The sequence below is a fragment of the Haliotis cracherodii genome, unplaced genomic scaffold (assembly GCF_022045235.1).
Source record: "Haliotis cracherodii isolate W230 unplaced genomic scaffold, xgHalCrac1.p SCAF_10, whole genome shotgun sequence".
In the NCBI taxonomy this organism is placed as follows: Eukaryota; Metazoa; Mollusca; class Gastropoda; order Lepetellida; family Haliotidae; genus Haliotis; species Haliotis cracherodii.
In genome coordinates this window covers 14,363,954-14,383,112 of record NW_027266265.1, presented here as the reverse complement: position 1 = coordinate 14,383,112, position 19,159 = coordinate 14,363,954, and the positions used below count along the sequence as shown (strand labels likewise).

General features: G+C 38.4%; 1 protein-coding gene across 3 annotated transcripts in view; it reads right to left on the bottom strand.

Moving 5' to 3' along the window:
* LOC139454090 (C-Maf-inducing protein-like) overlaps positions 1-19,159 on the bottom strand; it is a 109,486-nt gene that overhangs the window by 15,489 nt on the left and 74,838 nt on the right. For all 3 annotated transcript variants that reach the window (XM_071235587.1, XM_071235588.1, XM_071235589.1), the window contains exons 13-16: positions 11,600-11,756; positions 6,980-7,093; positions 3,104-3,244; positions 626-820 (exon numbers count right to left, since the gene is read on the bottom strand). In XM_071235587.1, coding sequence (XP_071091688.1) covers positions 626-820; positions 3,104-3,244; positions 6,980-7,093; positions 11,600-11,756 — 607 coding nt within the window. The remainder of the gene's footprint in view (positions 1-625; positions 821-3,103; positions 3,245-6,979; positions 7,094-11,599; positions 11,757-19,159) is intronic.

Genomic DNA, 19,159 nt, shown 5'->3' with positions numbered 1-19,159 from the left:
AATAGTGAGGGAGTTAGTTTAATGCTGCTAACAGTATTTCAAACAGATACTGGCATGTCAGCTTAGGCATTAACCACTTTGTTTTCACATCAAGAGAAGGGAGTGAGTGAGTGAGTTGGGTTTAACGCCACTTTTGACAGTATTCAAGTTATATCGCGGTGTGTCAGCTTAGTGTGGGAGGAAAGCCCAAAGTGATGCAGGTCTAAGACGTTTACCACTTCAATGACACCCACGAGCACGGTTATGGTGCTGACAAAACTAGAAACATAATCGGGGCAAACCTGGATTCGAACCCACAATCATAGGTTTCTGGCGTGCCAAAGGGACGCAACTCTTCACAGTGAATTGCAGCACCTTAGATAACTGGGCCACCCGTGCCCCCAGAGAGGTGAGTGACAGAGCATGGTGGCTTTATCAGTATTCCAGCAAAATCACAGCAACAGCTAGGACACCAAGCATGAGCAGCACAAGTGCAAATCTACCTGAATCCAAGCTAATACACCAAACACCCCAACCCAGGTAGAAGGCTTGATGTTGCCACACTGTGTAGGGAATTAAACCTTGCTCTTCAGTATGACAAGCAAACACTAGCCTAACAGTCCTATCCTGATGAAGTAATACCAACCTGTGTGGACCAGAGATTCAGGTATCGGAGCGAAGGCAACTTGATGAGTTCATGAGCACAGGAGCTAGTGACTTGTGTAAAGGCAAGACTGAGACATTCTAGATTCCCAAAGGACCCAGAACTAAGCATCTTCGTCAAATCAGCATCCGTTGATTTGGAGGGGAGAGTCAGTTTCTTTGGACCACCTTTTTGTTGCTGAAATGTACAATGTAACCGTAACAACTGGGTCATGATCTGGATACACTTATTGTGATGGGGAGCCCATTTGACCCAGTCACCCGAGTCTCAAATTTCACTGGCCAAAAAGAACTTACAATGTGGCAAGTCTTATCAAATGTACTTTGCAGTGTTGAAAGCCCATAAAATACCTTCAACAAACATTTAATTGAATTCAGTTTAAGTTGCATGCACTTTACAAGAGTTATAAGTCTATGTTACAGTATGGGTGTCATGATCGTCTTAGCGCTACTATGACTGTCGTTAGTCTATGTTACAGTATGGGTAGCATGATCGTCTTAGCAAGTGCAACTATCATAAGTCTATATAACAGTATCGGAGTTATGATCGTCTTAGTGCTACTAAGACTGTCGTAAGTCTATGTTACAGTATGCGAGTTACGTTCGTCTTAGTAATACTTTGACTGTCGTAAGTCTATATTACAGTATGGGAGTTATGATCGTCTTGGTGCTACTAAGACTGTCGTAAGTCTATGCTACAGTATGCGAGTCACAGTCCTCTTGGTAATACTTTGACTGTCGTAAGTCTATGCTACAGTATGAGTGTCATGATCGTCTTAGTGACTGCACCTGACATAAGTCTATGTTATGGTATGGCATAAGTCTATGTTTTAGTATGGCCACCAGTGAAGATCCGTGGTAGAATAAGTCTTCAGCAACACATGCTTGTCGTAAAAGGCGACAATGCTTGTCATAAAAAGCGGAAAAAACGGGATCGGGCGGTCAGGCTCGGTGACTTGGTTGATGGATGTCATCGTATCCCAATTGTGTGGATCTATGCTCATGATGTCAATCACTTGATTGTCTGTTTACAAATTCGGAATGATAGTTGTCTTAGCGACTGCTTTATTGAACAAAGTCCAGGCCCTAACATTCATAAGGTAAAAATTTGCCCTTACTTTGTGATGTAAGCCTAAAAAAATATTATTCAAAGCTTTGTTTACTAGTGAATGAAGTTCGGTTATTATCCATTTTGAGCAATATTCCAGTATATTGTGGTGGGGGCATCAAGATTGGTATTAACACATTGTATCTTCAGTACACCCTGGCACATTCTTTCTTCCTCATGAAATAAAAGAAAATCTATACAAATGAAAAATACCAAACAACCAGAATGTTATTATGCCGCACTCAGTAATACAGTGGTCCCTCGCTACAACGCTACCAATGGGGTCCAAATAATTGGTGGGCATTATAGATGATGAGCCGTTTAACCGAGGCGGGGGAGCGCGCTCGGCCAATCTCACGATCTTCGCCTTGTCTCGCACATTGCAATGATACAAGTTGTTTACCGTTCATAGTGTAAAAATATATATCCATTATGTTTTCGCTGTTTGTTATTATATACAAGCCTTAACTGTCACATTCAATGTGAATGTAGTCTACTTACATGAAAATATCGATCGATAATGGTAGTAACAGACGCTATGAGTGAAGAGCCAATCACTATTCATTACACAAGTACAGATTGTTTCAGTGGCATTGATTGGTCATGTTGCTTAAAATACGGAAAACGAGGGTTTTGACCAGCACTATGCGCATTTATACACATTCATACAAATATAGATACACATTCAAGCCAGATTAATTGGTTTGATAAGGTTACTTGATCCGAATCAAAAGGAATGACCGCCGTGTTGTGACAACAACATGTGAGTTGACAGTGTCGCCTCAAATTGGATTGCCCACTAATTAAGAATATAAACTTCGCTTGTGGTTCTCTTTTATTGCATGCATGCGCTTCTAAGATCAAAGGATGTATAGTGTGAAAAGTTAACTAGTAGAACAATCGTATTTCCGGGACTTGCCGCGGATGTTTTCAAACAGATTATTAGAACTCCATTCAGCGATAAACGGTTGATTATGCAATGAGAAGCGTTATGTGCAAATGAACAACAACAACAATACAATCATGTCTGTGTAAAACTCTCAGTATTAAAAGTGTACATTAATTTTGGGAGCCATGCGTTACCGAGCGTAGTAACCGAGGTAGCGCTTTATCGAAGAGCACAATAGCGAGGGATCACTGTATTCTGACAATATGACAGTGGTCTGTAAATAGTCGGGTCCAAACAATCCAGCAATTCTGAGCCTCGATCTACGCAATTGGCATACCATGACATGCATGAACCAATTCAACAAGTCTACCCATCCAATCCCGTTAGTCAGCACAGCATAGGTTGCCGAAGGCCAATACTAACCTGGATTCTAACCAGGGTAGAATATTAGGATGTACTCTTACCAGTTCCCTGAGGGCGATCTGTCTCTCGCAGAGCGCTGCATACATCCGCTTGCCATCCGTGGTGCTCTGTAACGTGGTGATCATCTGCATCTTCAGATCCTGGCTGGATATCACCTCCAGCTCAAGCATGGAACACAGCACCTGGTACAAAAGAAGTCAGTTAGTAGGGGGTATATAGCAGCATGCCTCAGATTGACAGTCGGGAAAAGTGATGCAGGTTATACATAGACTTTTTCCACTGGAATCCACAACCAAGGGATTGGTGGTATACCAAGAATCATAAATGTAGAGAATCTGGGATTCAACCCTATGACCAGCAGATTTAGGAATGGCTAAGGAAACACCTAGCTCTGCACAGGAGATGATGGTGCATCATACCACCGTGCCCCCCAATACCACACAGTCTGCCTTACTGTGACGGCAAATCACTGTTTGCCTGATTAAATGCAGTAAAAAAACATAAATATTATTTCATCATGGCTTAAAGTTGACAATAATATAAATAATTAAATACAGCCAATCATTTTACATATCCAACAATTATATCCAGACACATAAAACGTCATGACTTCAGTTAATTTGATGAGGGAAGGTCAACTTCTTTTCAATTGGGGGGCATGGATAGCCCAGTCGTCTAAGGCGCTGTGATTCACTGTGCAGCGTTGCCTCGCTTGGGAAACCTATGATTGTGGGTTCGAATCCCAGTTTGCCCCGATTATGTTTCTAGATTTGTCAGCACCATATCAGTGCTCGTGGGTTTCACTGAAGTGGTAAACATCTAAGACCTGCATCACTTCATGCTTTCCTCCCACATTAAGCTGACACGCCACGATATAACTAGAATACTGTTAAAAGCGACATTAAACCAAACTCACTCACTATTATCAATTGTTTGCCAATTTGCCAGAATTTATTTTTGTCTTAAACTTGAAAAATGTACTGTTTTCTGAGAGTGCTTGCTGATAAAGTTAACAGGAAGACCAAGGAAGTATTTTAGTCTAAAGAATCACCTTCCTAATCCTGATGGTCAGTGATCCATCTAATCACCCAGACTCATCTGTTTCAAGACCAAGAAACCTTGACCTCAAAATTAACCAACACAGGCCAAATACAAATTCTCAAACATTTTGTAAAGTAGGTTAGGGTTTCACAGAGGAAATGGTCCAATGGTGACTGCACCTGACACAAACCTACAAAAACATTTCCTTGGAGTGACCTTTGATAGAAGAGCTGTCAGCAAGGTGGATACACTACAAGCTGTGACAGGTGCATTTGTTAATTAATTGACTTGTCAAACTGATGGGCCTCAGGCCCATGGTACAGAGGTAAATATTGTGAGTGGAATGTTTTCTTGACAACAGTATTTCAAGTAGTTCATGAATGTTCATAGAAACATCCTTGTTTATTTAGTGTATGCACTGCCTCTGTGATGTAGTGGATAGGGCACCTGCCTGCACAGCCGAAGATTAGTGGTTCAATCAACTTGTGGGAGGAATTTGACTGGATGACTATTTCTAGCATTGTCTTATTCGATTCAGGTTCAAAACAAATATGTGGTAGAAAACAGTTTCCGGGTATTTAGCATAATATAATGGATATAATACACCAGATAACTGAGTACATGTTAATGACATAAACCTTCACAAACATTTGATGATCTCTGATGTAGTGAATGGAGACAAGACTGTAGGCTGTCATTGCAAATCCCAGTTTGATTTGACAATGTGTATAAGGCACTTAAAAATAGTGAGTGAGTGAGTTTGGTTTTACTCTGCTTTTAGCAATATATATTCCAGCAATATCACAGCGGGGAACATCAGAAATGGGTTTCACACATTGTACCCATTGGCATCACAAGCGATCGCTTTAACCTTTGGCTACCCCACCGCCCCCTTAAAAATAGTCATGAGAGTATAAGCAAATCAAAACTGATGCATCATTTACCACAGTGCAGACTGCCTCTGCTTAAATGAGCCCGAAATCAGTAAAAACTTTGGTCCTGAACATAATCAGTGGAAATAATCAAATAAGAGGAATAATACTGTGGCAGTAACAGATTTTGAATATTTCTTGTATTTTACCTTTTAAGTATAATTCATGTACATAATTAAATGCAGTTTTAGTCATCTTATTTTATTGTTCAGCTTACCTTAAACTCTATCAGTCACAGCCCTTTTTCTAAGCATGCTTACTGCAAGGTTAGTTTGTGAATGTCACACACTGTGCACTAACACAATAGCCAAAGCCCTTTCCCTACTCAAGCCCTTTTGTCTATAAGGCCAGCTTGGGTACTCAGCCATGCTGTGTACTGGACACTTTATAGGACTGTGGTCACTCCACATATACCTTTCAAAGGATAAACATTTATCTATATTCTCACTTGTTATTCGCAAGGATCGCTTTGGGGCTTTGGATCAAATTCCAAGGTTAGTATTTTATTATTGGATTGATCTTATTAATTAATTGTATTTGCAATATTGCAGATAGTGTTTGTATTTGGAAATATGTGTGTTTAGACACGAATACACAGAATGTGGATTCGTGATTATTGAGTTAAACAACCAGATAAGTATAAATTTTATCAAAACATGTATAAGCATTAAGTAAAAAATATTATTAGTAACTTTAGTAATAATAGTAGGCCTCATTTGTGACACAGGAGGTAAGGCTACGCAAGCATGCATGTGATGAATGAATGTAGGTAAGCATGAATGAATGTAGGTAAGAATGAATGAATGAATGAATGAAAGGAGGTATAAATGAAAGTAAGTATAAATAAAGAAATGAAGGTAAGCATGAATGCATGTGGCATTTTATAGTATCATGCTCAGCTCCATGTCTATGTGCATTTACTTGCTAAGAACAAGCATGTGTTTAAGTACTAGTATATAAAAACATTGCATTTACAACATTGCTAGTTACTGTATCTTATCTTCTTAGTATGTATATGAATTTTATGTGTATATCTTTGTTTAGGATACATGTATATTGTTTTATATTGTAGACCTAATGGTGCTTTTACGTTCATACTATCTGGGATTAAATATTGGCCATTGACGAACACTGTAGTGTCTGTTGCGCGTCCTGCTATACTTCATTTGGTGACAGAATTTCACCTAATAAATGTCTTCGATCAATGCATGGAAAGCATTCACCCGAACACTGTGGTTAAAGGATTGTACAAATATCAGTTCAGAGCTTTGTGAGCACCCTACTTGAAAGTGAGCGAAGACGTTTTTGTGCTACTTTTTAATTATTCAAGCAATAGTGTTGTTGGACCACATAAATGGGAATCACACATTGTGCCCATGTGGGAAACAATCTCAGTTATTTACGTAGTAAGCAAATACTTTAACCACTACACTAGGCGTATAACAATTATTTAGCTTTTAAGGGGCGTTCGGGTAGCCTTAGTGGTCAATGTGTTCGCTCGTCACACCGAAGACCCAAGTTCGATTTCCGACATGGGTACAATGTGTGAAGCCCACTTCTGGTGTCCCTGCCGTGATATTGCTAGAATATTGCTAAAAGCGGCGTAAAACCATACTCACTCACTATTTAGCTTTTCTGTTGAGATGTTATCTTGTTTATAGTAGCTGTACTAAGATGAACAAGCTCCCACTGCATGTTGTACCTGCTTGTGTGACTACTGAGTGAGTGAGTGAATTTTATGCAACACCTTAGTCAGCAATACTTATACCAAAGCTGCCTGTATGGCCTGCAAGTAATTGAATCTGGCTTGACAAACAATTGGTTGAAATTATGGTCAATGTCCCATGCTGTGTGGGGTATCATGCCTGAGCATATCATCCAATTGAGTTGACTGTTACGAAAGACAGGATCCATCCTCTCCCATGTCCCCTGGTGTGTACTGACCTCCATGGCTGCAACATTGTCCCTGATGGCAAGGAGCATAACTGGCTCAATCATCTTGGTCATCCCCTGCAGGAACTTCTTCCTCTTGCAACAACACCTGATCAATGTCCGCAGCTGAAACACAGGCAGCCATTCAGTAATCCATATCACAAGGGCACACCACATGTAGGAACAACAAGAGAACTATTGCCCTGATCATGTTACACATTAGCTTCACTGTATCACAGGCAAACACTGCTCTATGATTCCAATATTACCATGACCTACCACACAGACACAGCTCTACCATCCCAATACTACCATGACCTACCACACAGACACTGCTCTACCATTCCAATATTACCTGACCTATCAGACACTGCTCTACCATCCCAATACTACCATGGCCTACCAGACAGACACAGCTCTACCATCCCAATATTACCATTACCTACCAGACACTGTTCTAACATCCCAATACTACCATGGCCTACCAGACAGACACTGCTCTTCCATTCCAATACTACCATGACGTACCAGACAGACACAGCTCTACCATCCCAATATTACCATGACCTACCAGACACTGTTCTACCATCCCAATACTACCATGACATACCAGACAAACACAGCTCTACCATCCCAATATCACCATGACCTACCAGACACAGCTCTACCATCCCAATACTACCATGACGTACCAGACAAACACAGCTCTACCATCCCAATACTACCATGGCCTACCAGACAAACACATCTCTACCATCCCAATATTACCATGACCTACCAGACAGACACTGCTCTACTATTCCAATATTACCATGACGTACCAGACAGACATTGCTCTACTATTCCAATATTACCATGACATACCAGACAAACACTGCTCTACCATTCCAATATTACCATGACGTACCAGACAAACATAGCTCTACCATCCCAATATTACCATGACCTACCAGACACTGTTCTACCATCCCAATATTACCATGACGTACCAGAGAGACACTGCTCTACCATTCCAATATTACCATGACGTACCAGACAGACACTGCTCTACTATTCCAATATTACCATGACGTACCAGAGACACTGCTCTACTATTCCAATATTACCATGACCTACCAGACAGACACTGCTCTACCATTCCAATATTACCATGACGTACCAGACAAACACAGCTCTACCATCCCAATATTACCATGACGTACCAGAGACACTGCTCTACTATTCCAATATTATCATGACCTACCAGACAGACACTGCTCTACTATTCCAATAATACCATGACCTACCAGACAGACACTGCTCTGCCATTCCAATATTACCATGACCTACCAGACAGACAGCTCTACCATCCCAATATTACCATGACCTACCAGACACTGTTCTACCATCCCAAATTACCATGACCTACCAGACAGACACTGCTCTACCATCCCAATATTACCATGACCTACCAGACACTGATCTACCATTCCAATACTAACCTACCATTCAAACCAACACTACAAGGGCCTGTCACAAACATACTGTCCTACCATTATAACACTACGTGGGCATTACAAATGGAGACACCATCTTTCTATTCCAATTCTACAAAGACTTTTCACAAATGCTGTCTTCTCACCTAAAGATAATGTTATGTCATTGTTGAGGCAACTGTATATTTCCCTGATAACAGATCCAACAAAGAGGAAGAGGCTTCTATACTGAGTTTTACTTTGCGGCATTGACATCAATGTTCAAATACATCCAAATATCAGAAAAATGAATTTGCTATCACATAATGCCAATAATTCCTATTAACAAAACTTGAACCAATACAACCACAGAAGGTATGCACTTCCTTATATGGCCTTAATGGGTTATCAACTGGATTGAGATCTAATTTCATATTAGTCACCTTGATGCCTGAATTATAAGCCCAGTGACAGGTTTACTGAATGTGCTAATCTTGGTACTTCCACCCATTCTGGCATTCCCAGAAGCTGACCTTGCACAATTAAACCCTACAGAAGCAATACGATGATCAATAAAAAGCTTAGTACCAACTTTTATCACACCCAAATGTATCGATCTGATTGGTTAGTGAAGCATGTGGCAATTTCATTGGCTTTATTTCAGTCCTCTGAGACACTGTGTGGTAAGATGTCAATGGAGCTGTTTGCAAATATCATCGTTTACTTTCAATCAATATCTGGCCCTCAAGACAAGCTTGATTAAATCTGGTAAAAAACAGACTATCGTTAAGCCCTGGGCATTGCAGTGACCGTTTCCTCTGCTCGGTGGATATAGGCTACAACACAGGAGTGGGTGAATGGTCAATAAAAGTCAGAAGTTACTGAGTTTCCTATCATGAAATGCATTAAGTTCTCACAACCGGCTGAATCTATCAGGAATTAAAACAATTTTTGTCCGCATCTTGTCATGTTCACTTGTGATGTACAGCTGACTTAACTGGCCTAGGATGCTGTAATGGGGGACGATCCGCTAACTTAGGACATGTTTACAACTCCTTTCAAGATTGAAGCCCCATTACTTCACATTTGATGCTACACTAACTCATTATTTCTCAGAGGCATGGGTGCACAATTTCGTATCCAACTAATAGTGGACAAAGTCTTGTGGTAATTATCTGTGGAAATCAACATTAAATTGTCACTTTCATTGACATCAGTAAAATGGGGAGAAATTTAGAATTTAGGAAATAAAGTTTGATTCTATTGAGTGAAATTGAATTGATCAGTCATCATCTGAATAGTCTATTACATACCAGTCTGATCATCAAACTTTGATTACAGTTCAGAATTATGAGGGACCATTTCAAAACCCAACCTACACTTTTCTAAATATTCATTGATTGAATAATATTTTCATTGGGGGAAAAAACATCCCAAAATATTGAGTCTCACATACCCTCGAAAGGAATTTCTTTTCAAGTCATATATATTAACATAGCAAGCATGAAATACTCATTGGGAAACAAGCACAACCGCCTTATTCAAAGTCAAAGTCGTTGCTATGGAAACTAAAAAAATATTTAAGTAAAAAATCCCGAACTATCAAAAGGCACCAGTTCACCACTAGACCTATCTATGTGCCAAGTTTGGTTAAGAGATCTCTCATGTTTTTTTAGGTCTGCTCCAGAAACGAAACGTAACGGACAGATGGACAGATAGACGGAAGGACAGCACCAATTAGTATATCCCCCTTCCATTTCATGGTGGGGGATAATAAATAAAAAGCTACTTATTACTGCCTAAGTGAACCAAATAACTGCCACTGTTCTAACCCAGGTGTTCACAGTTTTTAGACCATACAAACCTGTGATTATCTCAGTTTGACATCATTGGGGCTTAGTAAAACTAGGTCTTTGAAAGGCATTTAGAAATGATACACATAAGGAAGAGAATATATGGACGTCAACTTCTTTATCATGAGGAACACAACGTTTTGGAGTATATGATTACTCATCAGGTGAATAAATGCCATGAGGCAGAGAGCATTCCTTAGTAAAACGAGTTGATAGTATGTGGCTTACAATGACGAAAGTTGGTTACCACATCTTTGTACTATTTATGTGCTGCATCCATTGTGACCACTTGATGTCCATCCTAGTTGCTGGGCAACCATGACGTACAGGGCCATATTGTGGAACTACCCCTATCTACACAACTAATGCAAACATATCTTATGCTCCAAAATGAATAGAATTGGGAAGTTATACAATTTAGAATACCTTCTCCGTTTGTTATTTGCAATTGTACAGATTCTCAATGTGTTCAAAATAAATCAACAAAGAGAAAGAAAAAGTATAGTATGACACTATATTATTGCTAGCTCTCTATCAATGCGGTATTGGTAAATCTGGTAATCCACACCCATTGTTGACCATGTTGACTGTTTTACTGTTGCAAATCTGAGCACAGTTTTCCATCACTTGATCGAATACAGGACTCATTATCATAGCTACTCGTAGGTATACACATAAACTTTTTTATGGTAGTTTCTGGAATGTTTTTTAAGTAGAATTACCCCTTTACCTCCATTCTAAATGGATTAGAAAAGAACCCATCTGTTTGGACGAAGTCCGTTGTCCCAAACTAGGTCGTATGCATACTGAATATGCATGATCCAAAACAGGAAGTGATGTTAAGTTCATATCCCACATGTATCATACCACAAAATAACCATACCTCGATAATATAGTTGCCTGCCCTTGAATCACTAATGACAGGTACTTTGGTAAACAAACTTGGTAAAGAAAATCAGCATCAATCAATCCTAACTGATGTGTCATAAAAGTTGAACGAAGAACAAGGAACATTTGCGAATGACATATTTAATTGGTCAGTAAGTGTGCTCTATCACGATCCATTATAAGTTAACTACCGCCATCATGTAGCGTACCATGCTAGACGGTAAACAGAGAATCTCACCTGACTTTCATTTGACATCAAATATATCAACCCAAGTCAATAAAGGTAAAAAACTCCAAGACTTCCTAATGAGTTTGAAACATAGGTTGACAAGTGTTGATATATTGATGTCAAAAGAAAGGAGGGTGTTACTCTCTATTTGTAATACTTCAAAGATTTGTTCATAAAATGGTACGCTGAGAGTCCAATATAAACTTACCATGACCCCCCAGAGGTCTCCCTCATCATCACATGCGATGCCCCCGGGGCAATACAGGTGGAACCAGCCCTCCTTCCCTTCTCGGATAGCAAGCACTGTCTGGTGAACATCGCAGTTCTCATCAGATGCAACATTCCTGATCACTGATTTCATGTGCCTGAAACAAACAGTTAACTTATGATACAATGATGCACTCCAATAGGGACATTTGGTATGGATACATGTATATACACAGTTGGTCATGTGCTTGCACTGAACGTATGTATGTATTCAGTTAGGCAGATGCCTGCTATGGAACTGTATGTATTCAGTTAGGCAGATGCCTGCTATGGAACTGTATGCATACAGTTAGGCAGATGCCTGCTATGGAACTGTATGTATACAGTTAGGCAGATGCCTGCCATGGAACTGTATGTGTACAGTTAGGCAGATGCCTGCTATGGAACTGTATGTATACAGTTAGGCAGATGCCTGCTATGGAACTGTATGTATACAGTTAGGCAGATGCCTGCAATTGATGCTTGTTATGTATGCAGATACATATGTCTGCTGTGGAGACAGATCCCAGCTATAAGATGAACACATGGACCATGCCATGAATCAATGTACGTGTAACTAGATCTGAAGAAAATAGCTCTGCTTTCTGACACACTTGACAAAATCTTAAATTGATCACTTTTTCAAAAGAATACATTATTGACCATTCATGACATTGAGAGGGATTTCACTGACACTGATATTCATCTGAAAACATCAAATGGAATCCTCAAAGAAAGTTTTCGTCTAAAAAAAAATACAATATTTGTGCTGCAGAAATATTCCACAAGAGAAAATCAACAACAATGAGCTATTGACGTCTTCATGCAATCCACTATGATATTGTATGTGTACATCTCAATTTCAACACTAAACCAAAATTGATCTCCTTCAAAGCAAAAGATATGGTTAAAAACACAGCCAAATAACATGTTCGCTAAAGAGCCGAAAAATCAAGGAAGATCAATAGGACTGTCGTATTGGAGACGCCTATTGCCTGTCGTTAAGACTCGCATCGCAGGCTACCATAATTTCCACCAGCCAGCAAAGGGCTGATGACTGATCACCTACAGATACCAGAGTTACCCATATAACAATTGGTAAGTTATGAAATGAAACTATACCTTCCCATGCTACAATTTGCATTATGAAATCAAGACATAAAATACAACAATAGTTTTGATGTTGATTGACACAATATTTAAAAACAGCATGATTTCCCAATTTTAGAAACCTGCCATTCTTGAATTTATTTAAAGAATAACTGTTACACCAATTTACAATGAAAAAACACACACATTAATAAAAACAATAAATCTTCTAGACATGACATGAAGGGGATCTTAAAATGATTCATCAACATTCCTTGACTTTATTCTGGCCAAGGCAACATCCGAAACCTCAAAAACAGGTAATCAGAGAATGACAGGACAGCACAATGTACAACCCTTGGCAGGAAAATATATCACAGACATTGGTGCATTATTGTTTCACTATACATCAATACTTCCATACATCACTACAGCCTGTATCAGATTCTCCAAAACAGCCAATCAGAGGATGACATATTTTTTTTCTATGATCACATTAACTATCACGGGACACGCAACTGCCTCCAGCAAACAATGGCACCAAAAAAGTCAGTGGCTTGACCGTGGCCAGTTTATAGATGAACCAAATAGGGGAATACAGATCTCCCTGTTCATCAGTACTGGTAGTTGGTTTGATCTGGCAGTAAGACGCAATGTATACACCAGTCAGGCTAAAGAAACAGTCAATATAGCCATCCTATGATTCTTTGCCTGATATTGCCATTGACTGATCCATACTTTTTTCTGTCCTTACAAAGATATGATAACGTGAAATAATTGGCTTTGTTTATACTTCAAAGTGTTTAACGTAAGTCTTTGGATGGTAACCTCCTTCGTTTGTTCTTTTGTGAGTGATTGTCCAAATAACACAAAGACAATGCCTAGACATAGGACTAAAATGGGCACAAGAACATGGATTATAGGCTCTATTAGAAACCCCTAAGGATCATAAGACAGTTGTGACATGTCTCCCTCGACAACTCTCAACTTTGAGAGAGTATTAATTCAAAACATAAGACAACAGATGAATGTAAGACACTAGGCCACCCTTGCCCATTGAGTTAAAACCTACATGTACATGTATAAGCATCTTGACCAAGTGCATGTAGAGCAGTGTGAGTTTGTTTGTTGTTGAACACTGCACTCCAGCTATATGACAACGGTCTGTAAATAATCGAGTCTGGACAAGACAATCCAGTGAATGACATCATAAGCATTAATATACGCAACTGGGATACGATGACATGCACCAACCATGTCAGCAAACCTGGCCACCCAATCCCATTGGTCGCCTCTTATGACAAGCATAGTCGCCATTTGAATCCCATCTTGGACTTTGAGGAAAAGTAAATTGGCAAAATTATTTCTTTCAGCTATTATGGAACATACCAGGGTAGAGTGATAAGTTGCGGGCATCACATAGAAGGAATTGCACAATACAGAAATGTGTTGTTGTGGACACTACAAGACGTCATAGATATATTAACAAATACTTGAGCCAACTGAGCAAATTGTTTTGCGGTAACAAAACAGCAGGGGGTCTGCGACCTTCAGAAATATGACAACCTTGAGGAACGTGCAGTGATAAAATACTTGCAGAAAAAAGGGCTTTATTGATAACACCAAAAGCCATTCTCAAAGATATGAGCATAACACAAGAAGAGGACGCCTCTTCCAATGCCAGTGTAAAGAGGTGGGCAACAGAGTTTAAGCCAGCCTGGGAGAGCATTGAAGGTGAGGCCCCATCCTGACCCATCAGCAACACCAGAAATTATCCAGAGAATCCATGATATGGTGATGACCAACTGGCAAATGACTGAGCCTAATATTGTTGGTTCAGTAGGCATTGGAGAGGGTACATTCCATTATCACTGTATTAGCTCATTTGGTTCCAAAGATTCTGATCAAAATGCACCTGGCATATCATGTCTCATGATAACCTAGCTCTTTTTGAAGCTGATCCAGAAAGGTTCTTGTTTTGTTGTAAGTATGAATTAAACCTGGGTTCACCAATTCCAGCTCGAGTCCAAACAACAATGAAAACAGTGGAACCATTTGACATCAACACCACCAAAGAAGACACAGACTGTCCAATCAGTCCAATCATTTTCTGGGATGCCGAAGGAGTCATCGTGGAGGATTAGCTTCCAAATGAACAGACAATAAAGGGAACATATCATGCTGCAGTTTTAAGGCAACAAGTAGAGATTGCTGCAGAGCATGAATTGTTCCCCGCCATATAATGTCATATGCAGAGGAAGGAAGTGTAAGCAATTGAGGATTGGTGTAAAGTACAAATTGATTGTTATTAATGTTTATTAATCTTTGGAAATCAAAATAAAAGAAACAGTGTCAGCACAAAACAAACCTAGACAAGAAAACACAAAACTGGGCCTGTCAGGCAGAACTTGGTAAAATAACCACTTTAAGGACCAATAATATATAAAATAACTGATTACAAGTCCAATATAGATAACACAAGAAATGTCATTCTTAAACATGCTTTGGCAGCAAATATCAATCTTTCTGGTCAAAATATTGGCTAGGTAAAATAAAACAAACTTTTGAAATAGTAAACACACAAAAAAAATGTAATGAATCCTCTGTAAATAAACTTCAGTCCAAATGTAAAAATATGTTCATGCATTCATTAAGGGATTCCCCTTTATCCAACAAGTCATCTATAAATATTGAGAATTATCTTACATATTGTAAAAACCAAGCTTATGGTCACATTTCTCAAAACTTCTATAAAGTATTCACAAACACAAAATTGAAACTGGAAGATATACAAAACAGACCAGCCCCATTGGAACAACGTCTCTGTGAAACATGTGATGTCTTAGAAGATGAGTAACATTATGCATTCTCTTGTATAAAATACAACCAAGAAAGAGAATCACAAATAATCCTTAATCATGATAAAGAATTTGGTACACTCTGTTACAAGGAACAATTCTTAATAATTTTTACCGACAGTAATCCAGAAACAATTTCCAAGATTGGTTATCATATCTACAATAATAACCAAATTCCTTGTTTGTTGCAGAGTTTCTCAATTCTCATAGTGTTTCCATATCATTATGATACACTTGTTTTAAAATAAAATTGTCATAATGTACCTCCTTTGTGGGTGTGCCTGTGATGTATTGTGCATATATTTTGAAGTTTGTGACAGTGTAATACTGGCACTGTTTCTGCATGGAATGTTACGCAATACATATCTCATCAAACACATCTTTGTTGTATGAAAGTTTGTTACAGTAGTGTACGGGGCACAGTTGGCCCAATCGCCTAAGGCGCTGCCTACGCTTTGCAGAATTGTGTCCCTTGGGCATGCTAGAAACCTATGACAGTGTGTTCGAATCCCAGTTCGCCCTGATTATGTTGTCAGCACTATATCCGTGCTTGTGGGTTTCATCAATGTGGTGAACGTCTAAGACCTCCATCACTTTGGGCTATCCTTCCACATCAAGCTGATACACCGTGATATAAGTGGAATATTATAGAAAGTGGCGTTAAACACAACTAACTCACTCACTCATTGCTCTTGTGTACGGTTTCGTTTGGTTAACTTGGTTTGTGTTGTGATTACTTCCGGTTTAGATTTGAAGTATGTTTAAAAGAATGTTACAATGTTCAACCAAAACATCATGAATAGATCATGCAACCATATTAATTTTTAGGATGGTATCATAGCAGCTTTGGAGAACGTTTTGGACAGCTAAGAGAAGAACCTCTACAGAATTGGGATAAAATCCCACCAACATCATTGGCAAAAGTGTATCTATGTGGAAGAGGATTATGTTGAAAAATAACCGTTTAAATGTCTTTAGGTCAACTTTTTCTATATGTGGCTCAAAACTTATCATATATGTCAACTGTAGGATATTAGACAGATGTTTTGTCATCTCATCTCTGCTTGAATTTAAATTAAGATGGTTATGCTGTCTGTCCAGGATGATTGTTAAAGCACTGAATCCAGAAGATGTCGTTCCTACTGTTAGGCGACATTTTTTTTATTTGTTGGTTTACGGATGCGCCGCTCTTTCAAAGTCCAAATGTTAAAAAAAAATAAAAATGAAAATTACCCTTTTTTTTATTACCGCCGATCTTTTCGACAAAAAGTTCAAACAAAAAAAGATTTCTTTTCCTCGTCGAGCGTAAAGCAAAGGGAAGTCACTCTGATATTTCTTGCTGGGATCCTTCTTTATACCATCAAAGCATGTCAACGCAAAGCGCAGTGGTGACCAGTTTAACTATTTCAACACTGTTGGCCGTTCAAAGCCACAAGTCACACCGCACGGTAAACCGTCCAAGCCACGTCAAAATAGTTTATAATTATATTAACCTACTTGTCACATCATTCATTTATTAAATCTATCACATTTCACAATGTCTGAAATACCTATTCCATTTGATTTTATCATTTTTTATCTATAGATTATAAATATATTCACTTGACACTATTTCCCGCAATGTTATTGAAAATAAAATTCTCGGACACACTTCGACAACGGGTCCTCACGGGCTGAAACGTCTTTATTTACAAAGTAATAAAATCATCAAAAATGTATCTATAAAAGTTGCCAAACTGACATCTTAGTTATTATTTCCAACTTTTCGTGCGATCGCATATCGTAAGTCAAATGACATCTCGGCTTTCGTCGCCTGGATTTCTCGGCTCGGACACGATGTCTTAATGCCAAAATATATGCATAAGAAATCTTTGTCACAGCTCGTAACCTAGCTCTATGCATCCATAGAGTTCCATATTTTTAATATAGATCGCGATTTCATGCTAAAACGTTCAGAATAACATGATTTAACACAAACCTTTCGCCAAAGTCTGAAAATTATCTTTGCTGTAATTTGATTAGCTGCCTTAGGTCACGTGCTTAAATTTGACTAATCACGAACCTTGTAGCAGATTTTGTCGGTGAAACAATTACTGACATGGCAGGACGTATGTGTTATTCATACGAAGCTTTGGAAACCGAGGTATTTCCTCATGTTAGTGAGCGGACAGCCACTATCATCGGGAAATGGGTGATGACAGATATTATTTGTAATTCTTTTTAAAATAATGTTCAACGTAAACAAATGAAAATTAAAAAGAAATAGGTAAGTGGATTTTATGAATTCTTATATTTGCCGAAAAAATCGTTAGATTTGCTCTAAATTTGGACGTTATGAATGTTTTAGCTTACATTATTATTTTTTTAAAACGAACTTTATTTAGTTGTTCATGAATTATTTAAATAATGAAATACACATAACTTTCATATTTATAAACAATAGGATTAATTAGACCTTTCAAATAGTGTATGGCCAAACATGTAGTAGCAAAGATGTTAATTTCAGCAGATAATTCATTGATAAATGTTGGTTTCATTTATCACACAACAGTCTCTGGGAACTTGGTGTCACAGCAGTAATCTTCTGGTTGGCTGGTGTTGAAAGAGTTAAACGTTGCCCATGCATTTGCTGCCAAAATAGCAGCGTCTTTCATGCATTTCCACCCATGACATGAATATTGTTATGTTGTCATCCCTGCACAAGCTGAGTGCAAGGGATATAATAAAATGTTCTTGAAAAATTTAGTTATTTTACTTTTATTACGCCAGGATATTTTTTTTCATACCTACCTAACTTTTTAAGACAAAATTCAGATAAAAAATGTGAGAGGCTTTTTTTTTTTTTTTTTTTAATTGGCCTGCCTCACTTTTGAAATGAGTTTGAAATCTGTAAACCAAGAAATAAAAAATGTGTCGCCTTATGAAGGTATAAATGTGAAAACCAGTGTGGTGCAAGGTGAGTGTTCACTCTGGTGTTTTTACCTTTAAAACTCCATGAACGAAAAAAACTTTTAAAAAAAGAGGGTTGTTTTTCAATAAATACCTTAAACAATAATAACTTCAGGTTGCTTTTTAACAGCACATAATCGTTGACATCATTCAGCACAATAATGCGCCACAAGCCCCATTCTTTTCTATTTTCAGTCAATCAGTAAACAGTAGTCTGTTAGTGGGCCTAATTTTTCGGTTTATTAAAAGGATTGCTTGGTTATCCAATCAAATCCCACAGAATCACTTGCAATTTATTTATTTTCCCTTTGTTGGCCTGATCCTCCTTCTACAGGACATACAGCTGTAATTCACTATTGGACAAAAAAAAAAACATCCATCCTTTTTTTCTTCAATATCTCTCCCAAGTATATTTCATTTAAATATTTTCAAATTCAATAAAATGAATGTATGTCTCAGATATTTCAATGAAATATGCCATGTATGTTTTGAACAAGATTTGGAATACCTCTCAATAAAATATTCCATGTCAGTTTTGCAAAAATGATTTGGTAAATATTTCGGTTTGGATTTTTAGAGTACATTCGGTATACAATTAGGTGCCAATAAATCAATGTTGGAAACTA